The sequence below is a fragment of the Phyllostomus hastatus genome, unplaced genomic scaffold (assembly GCF_019186645.2).
Source record: "Phyllostomus hastatus isolate PE091 unplaced genomic scaffold, TTU_PhHast_1.1 phas_scaffold_93, whole genome shotgun sequence".
Classification (NCBI taxonomy): Eukaryota; Metazoa; Chordata; class Mammalia; order Chiroptera; family Phyllostomidae; genus Phyllostomus; species Phyllostomus hastatus.
The window spans coordinates 18,017,554-18,024,402 of record NW_025334042.1 but is presented as its reverse complement, the minus strand read 5'-3'; the positions used below and the strand labels follow the sequence as shown (position 1 = coordinate 18,024,402).

Sequence of the window (6,849 nt, the reverse complement as noted above, 5' to 3'; positions counted from 1 at the left end):
AATGACAAATCCTGGCCCTTTGGAAGTTAATTTAATTTTTAGAAATGCTCAAATGTCACTAGGAGCCATGTGCAAAGAATAAGGAGGCAGACCGGAATCCAGAGGCATTTGGATCAAAATGAGGCCCAGCACATGTGTCCATGGCTCAGTGTGACTAAAAGGGCTTATTAGAGGCAGTGTGCTGAAGGCAGGCTGTGACTGGCTCAGGGCCTGGGCTCCAGGCAGGGTTTTTCTCCCTCTCTCCTCAGGGCCCACCCCACGGAGCACAGGCACACGATAGTTGCATGCTTTTGTTTTAATTGCTCTGGGCGACACACATGTTTAAGGCATTAAGTTCCCAGATCCCAATCTTTTCAGATACTAAGAAACCAAAATTTTCTTGGATCCAAAAGAATCTTCCTCAGTCTTTGTATAAAGTCAGCTCCACCTGGAAGAAAGCAGAGATGGGAATGAGGTTTGAAGGTTGCGAGGCACCATCCACCCCTTCTGTCCTTCTCAACCCCATCTTCTTTCCAATCTCACTGCAACCCCAGGGGCCTGACACAGTCAGAGGGAGGGAGGTTAGATTCACCCGAGGCTGAGGACGTGCCCCCTCGCCCACCTGGGAACAGGTGAGAGGGAGAGAAATGAGCCCGATCTGCACTGGGAAGGCTGGGAGTGGGAACTCAGGGGCACCTGGTATTGGAGGACTGTGTAGCTTGAATGTAGATGAGAAATTGGAACCATTTAAGGCACAAAACAAGGGAAGCTTTGATGGAGAGGGGCTGGGGCAGTTCCAGGTCTCCAGTGTTGGGTGGTGGGGGCATGATCTTGCCCACCTTCCCCCACCACGTGGATAGTGGGCAGTGAATATTCCCGTTTCCTCAAGGCTTTGCCTTGGGATGCATTCACCTTCAAATAGCTGTTTTCCATCCTGAATTCCTTCATCAGCTCTCTTTTCTGCTCCATCAAAGGCCTGGTCTGCTAGCAAGAAACTTTTCTCTATGATGGATTCTAATTTTGGAGCAGAAGAATCATCATCAGAAAAGCCACCTCATTTAAAGAGAACTACCCCTCCCCCGCCCCATTATCCCTGTATAAATTCCTAAAGTGGAGCAGTTTTGCTGAGAGGCCCAGCTTCTCTCACACAGGAAAGTGGGTGGGCCAGGAAAGAAAACGTGTATAGTGCTGGCAGCAAAATCTACTATTGCAGAGTTTCTGTGTAGGGGTGCAGTGTTCACCCTATGTTTTTGCCTTGTGTTCAGGTGAATGAGTGAATATCTGCTTCTTCTGGCCTTGTCTTTGTGGGTAGAGGCATCATATACACCTGCTGCCAGAGACTTCTCCAGTTTGTTGTCTGATATAAAGACAGACTTACTCAGGGGATTTAGTCCTTGCCTCCGTAAGGTGATCCTGGCTGGGGCCTCAGCTGCCCCTGAAGTCTTCTGGGCTGCCGTGGCTTCTTGGAGTGAAGTAGATTCTGCTGGAGCTGTGATCTCAAGTTTAGCTACAAACACACCCATTTGTTGATTTTAGCAAATTCAGGTATTTTTTTCCCTCCTAGGAATGTGTGTTGGGGCCTCAGATACCTAATACTTGCTGGGTGTCAGGATACAGAAGTGAAATGGCATACACCCTCCCTCTTATGGGAGATGGGATTTGTACACACTACATGCCCATTATGGGCTGAGTGTTTGTCTCCCACAAACTTATATGTTGAGATCTGAAACCTCCAATGGGATGTTTTAGGAGGTGGGGCTTTTGGGAGGTAATTAGGTCATGAGGTGAAACCCGCAAGAATCAGATTAGGGCCCTTGTAGAAGGGACCGCAGAGAGCTCTCTCTCCCCTTCTTTCCACTGTGTGAGGATGCAATGAAAAACTGGCAGTCTGCAATTCAGAAGAGGGTTCCCACCAGAACCTGGTCATGCTGGCACCCTGAACTCAGACTTTTAACCTCCAGAACTATGATAAATACATTTCTGTTGTTTAAGCCAGTCTGTAGTAATTTGTTGTAACAGCCTGATTGGATTAAGACAGAGCCTCTCAGAAGATGGGCAGGGCTGGGCACTTCCCATGGGCAGGGTTGGAGAGGAATTGGGGCAGGAGTATGGGTCATGGTCGAGAGCACAGTAGAGAGAAACTGGGTGCTGAAGAAAGGACTTTGGCAAGAAGGATGTTCTAAAGGGACTTTTTTTAGGGGCAGGGAGTCAGCAAGAGCTCAGGGGAAGACATGTGTGGGATAGGTGAATGAAATGCAAAGAAGTTCATTGAATTTAGCAGACATGGGTGGTACATGAAGGAAATGGGGTCTGAGGTCAGATAGCAGGAACCTTGCAAAGGATCTGGGAATCACACAAGGTGTTTGCTGGTAAAGATATGAATACTGTGTGCCATATTGCCCTTGTTATCTAACTTCATCTCTGTCTCCCTTTTGTTCACAATAAGCCTTTTTCCCATTCTCCCTAAAAGCTTGCCTGTCTGGGTTCTCATACTTCTTCCTTATCCTTCTCCCATCCCAGTCCATGCACCTCCCATTACCACCCAGAGCAGGACCCAATTTCCTCCTCCTGAAGTTCTCCCCCATCCTCCACTGACATCCCAGCTGTTCAACCTTCCCCAGGGTGGCGGTCAGAGGGAGAGAAGGACTCACAGCTCAGAGAATCCTTAGTTGTAGCAGCTTGAATGTAATCGGTGGTGGTATCATCTGCAACCAAGAAGAGAGATGACAGTGAAGAATCAAGCTGATCCACACTGGGACCGCTCTCCCTCCCATTCCCAATCCTGAGCTCTCAGGAATGTTTGTGGACACAGGGATACATTTCCCTGTTGGTTGAACATGTTCTGCCACACCAGTAGGTTCATCAGGTCATTTTTTCTGATGTTTAACTCCTCCTACGTATTTTTTTTTTAAATAAGCTGTCCTCAGAGAAGTGAAATATTCCTCTGGAAACTGCCCTCCTCTTGACCTGTTTCTGGCTCGTGAAGGTGTCTAAGACTGTGTCAGAGATGGCTGTGGCCTATGGAGGTGGAGGATGACAGTGCAGGGGCCATGGGGCCACATGTGAGTGGTTTATGGGACTGGACTCCAGCCCTGATTCCCCTTATCTGCCAACACAACATTTATGCAAAGCTCTCTGCTAAGTGAAGGGGATTTAATGATGAAAAAGGTGGACAAGACTGCCCTGACAGAGCTAATGTTCTATTACACAATTATTTAGTTTCCGGTGTGATGGTACAATAAGGGCAAATGAGGTTTAATTGATCCTTCATAAATTTTTTTGAGGAAGACTTTTTTGAAGATTCATACCTGAAGTGAGATTTTGCAGAGGAGAAAGCATTGGTCAAGTGACATTCAGAGTTGGCTGGGGGAAGGAGACAGGGAGAAAAAACATCCCAGGCAGAGGGAAGAGCAAGAAGGAAGGTCCAAAAGTTTGAGGAATGGCAGGCAGGGTGGATCTAGGCCCAAATAATGTTTTTGTGTAATTAGAAAAGACATCCTGAGAGACAGCCATGGGTAGGGTATGCTGCTTGGCAAGTGGAACATGGGCTAGATTTCACCCCACCACCACTTGTCTGGCACCCTTGTGCAGGGGACAACCCCTTCTGCTATATACATTGGCCCAGAGGCCCTGCAAGAAGGCCAGTGTGACAATCATAGTGGGTAAAGGAGAACAGTGGGGAGATGAGCCAGAAAGCAGGCAGGGCCAGGGGGTTCCTAGTTCCCTGAACAGTGGGGTGAAGAGGCCACATGTGGAGAACTGGGGACAGTAGTCACTTGCAGAAGCAGGAGAAGCAAGGACAGCACTGGGAGAGGAAGAGGAATAAAGACAGGAGCTAGGACTGCCCTAGGCTTTGAGGACCTGGTGGGTGCAGGGGTAGGGCCATACTCACGGGCACAGACCAGGGCTTCAACCAGAGCAGCCAGAAGAAGGAGAGCCGTGAATCTCATGCTTGAGGGTCAGGAGTGAGTATAACACAGAATCCTCACAGGGTCCAGAATAGAGTGCTGGGACTGCTGGGCCCTTTTAAGGATACCAAGGACCAATGGGAAACAAGTTTGGAGGGGTGTGACTTCCGTGTCCTCCACCCCTTCTTCCCCAGATTGTCACCTGCCAAGTCAACAAAGGTGAGCTGGGCCCAGGTGTTACCTGGCATCTTTGCTGGGATGTCCTTTCCCTGCTAACTTTCAGCCATCTCTTTCCTTCTCCACCCACCTGCCCTCTGGGTTCACATCTTAGGGATCTCAGGGACTGGAGGCAGAGCAGGTTTGGTTTGGGGAGATTCTAAAATGTATCTATTGAGGGTAGTGGTAGGATTCTTAATCCTGACATGTGTCCAGGATGAGGTTGGGGGCTAGGTGATCACATTGCCACTTTTTGCCTAGATCTCCACAGGGCTCAGTGCAAGGGCTTAGAGGTTTCACCAGGCTAAGTGAGCCCCATTCCATGGGAGGCCACACTCAGGACTTTCGGGAACTGAGTTCATGGCTCATTTCTCCTCTTGAGGAGATGGCTTTGAAAGCACATGTGCCTTCTCTGGAGTTGTCTTCTGCTCTTGAAGTTATCTTTCCCATAGGAGAAACTTCCCCAGGCCCACAGGGACCCCTGTCAAACTCTATGTTTGGGCCAACCAATGGCATCCCACATTTCTGAGAGGACATACTAGTTGAAGGAAGATGGTAGTTCACTGAAGTTGGAGCTTAGCTTTCCCTTCAAGTGGGGAGCTGACCCACGGTCCAGAAAAGCAGATAATTCTCTTTGACTTGGGAATTCTTCCTCCCCTACGCTTAGAATTAAGAGGCCTGGATTCTGCATTCTGGCTTTGTCATATACATAAGACAGTGTACTGTCATGTGCTGCTAAAGTTTAGGGTTTTCATTCGTCATCTAGAAGTTACAGCTCCTATGTACAGGAGAGTGGTGAGATGACATATGGCAAAGCATTTCATAGACAATACACTTCTGTGGAAATGCATGGGATTCTTGAACTTTGCAGAGGGTTCATCTTTCTGGGCAGGTTCAATTCAGGCTTTTGCTAAATGCTAAATTGAATAGGGCTGCAAAGTAACAGGAGCCAGCTGAGGAGCTGATGGGTGGAGAATAGGGTGCTGGATACCAATTTGTGACTCTCCACTTGGTGGTGTTCTCACCAAGCCCTGGGTGGTCCTGTAGTCTTCTCTGTCTCATGGCACCCTGAAGATCAGTGTGGGAAAGGGGGGTATTGGGAGATTTTTGACATGAGGGTGTTTTGGGTACCTGGGTTCAGAGCATTAATCTCCTCAGGAGATAAAGGGCTGGGACATTACAGGTGTGAGGAGTGAGTTCTTTCAGACCGTTTCACCTGTCCTTAACCTCCACGTAAGAGGACCATCACAGTCAGACAGCTGATCTCCTCCAGACATTGGGTGTGGGACCTGGGTTAAAGTAATTGCTCCCCTAATTACTCCCTGTGTGGTTTGATATTTGAGATTTATCTGACATCTAATGGTGGTCAGTATATGAAGAAGAGGAATGCATTGAATTAATACAGAGATGGGCCTTGTCAATTGACTGCCCACCTGAGGGTCCAGGCCTGGGAGCCTTGAAGGTGATGGGGAGGGCTGAGAGACAGAAGAAAGTTTTAACTGCATGAGTGCCCTAGGGTGTGTGTGCATGTGTGTGTCTGTGTGTACACTATACAAGAAGAAGCTCTGTTTCTAGATCCCAAACCGTGTCCCTGAGCACATTAAAAAAGCCAACAGAAGCAAACTATGATATTTGCACAAGTTTTTTCTAAGAGGAAATCAGGACTTTGGCATGAACATTAGAGCTGTCAAAGAGCAGGGTCTTCCCAAATGTCACTGCTCATTCCCTTTCCTCTCCTAATCCTCCTATTTGCCTCAGGGATTAAAAAGGCAAGTATTGACATAAATGGGGGTGAGGTAGAGGTACGAACAATTACTCTATAGAAAATTTTCATAACTTTATAACAGGGCCCAGGTCCAATGTTGCCCTAAGTTATAGGGCCAGGGAAAGAAATGGATCCATATATTAAAGAATAGAGATGCACCCCCTGTATCTGGATGAAGGGCTGTTCTCTGTGATGTCTTGTCTTCTACGGTATCTGATCTCCAATATGACTGTTGGTTTGCCCATCTGTGTCTTTTCTCCTGTGCTGGTAATTCTCTGCCCATCCTACTTCCCTCCCCATCCTGCTTCTGATCTCTTCTCCCATCTCTTCCCTGGTCTGGAAGGATGACCTTTGTGGGTTGTGTCACCTGGGCTTCCTTACCTTCTAGCATCTGGTTGAGTTTGGCCAGTGGCACACACTGGTGGGCAATCAGAAAAGGAGAAGAGAGATTGGTCAAGGCACTTGTTCCTCCTGCTCCCTCCCTGCTTTGGCATATGTGATAGGTAGACTTCTAACATGGCTGCAAAGATCCCCACTTCCTGGCACTCATGCCTTTGAGTACTGCCCACTGTCTGGGCTTGGGCTGGACCTAATGATTTTCTTCTAATAAGTGGAAAATCCAAAAGTGGTGGGGTGTCTGTCACTTTTGAAATTAGGTTATAAAAGAATATGACTGTTGGAAGGACCTGGAGAGTATTATGCTAAGTGAAATAAGCAAGTCAGAGAAAGACAAATACCACATGATTTTGCTTATATGTAGAATCTAATGAACAAAATAGAAACAGACTCATAGATATAGAAAAGAGACTGACAGCTGTCAGAGGGGAGGGAGGTTGGGGGTCTGGGTGAAAAGGATGAAAGGATTAAGCAAAAAACAAAAACAAAAAAACAAAACAAAAAATTCATAACACAGACAACAGTATGGTGTTTATCATTTCCAGAGCAGGCAGGTAGAAGAAGGTAAAGGGAGAATAAATGGTG

At 47.4% G+C, this 6,849-nt stretch overlaps 1 protein-coding gene across 1 annotated transcript; it reads right to left on the bottom strand.

Annotated features, from left to right (window-relative positions):
- Nucleotides 1–280: 280 nt before the first annotated feature.
- LACRT (lacritin) lies at nucleotides 281–3,980 on the bottom strand. Its single transcript, XM_045829971.1, has 5 exons — nucleotides 3,872–3,980; nucleotides 2,631–2,684; nucleotides 1,358–1,486; nucleotides 892–993; nucleotides 281–427 (listed from the first exon to the last, which is right to left on the bottom strand). Exons 1-5 carry the CDS (start codon nucleotides 3,927–3,929, stop codon nucleotides 354–356), a joined length of 417 nt encoding a protein of 138 aa, XP_045685927.1. The 5' UTR covers nucleotides 3,930–3,980; the 3' UTR covers nucleotides 281–353.
- Between the last annotated feature and the right edge of the window lie 2,869 nt (nucleotides 3,981–6,849).

Bases quoted from the DNA above. Each gene is read 5' to 3' on its own strand.
- LACRT (XM_045829971.1), bottom strand. From the start codon at position 3,929: ATGAGATTCACGGCTCTCCTTCTTCTGGCTGCTCTGGTTGAAGCCCTG. The intron at 1,487-2,630 runs GTGAGTCCTTCT...GTGTGTTTGTAG, and splicing joins AACTAAGGATTCTCTGAGCT to CTAAACTTGAGATCACAGCT. The intron at 428-891 runs GTGAATGCATCC...GCTTTCTTCCAG, and splicing joins TGGAAAACAGCTATTTGAAG to GTGGAGCTGACTTTATACAA.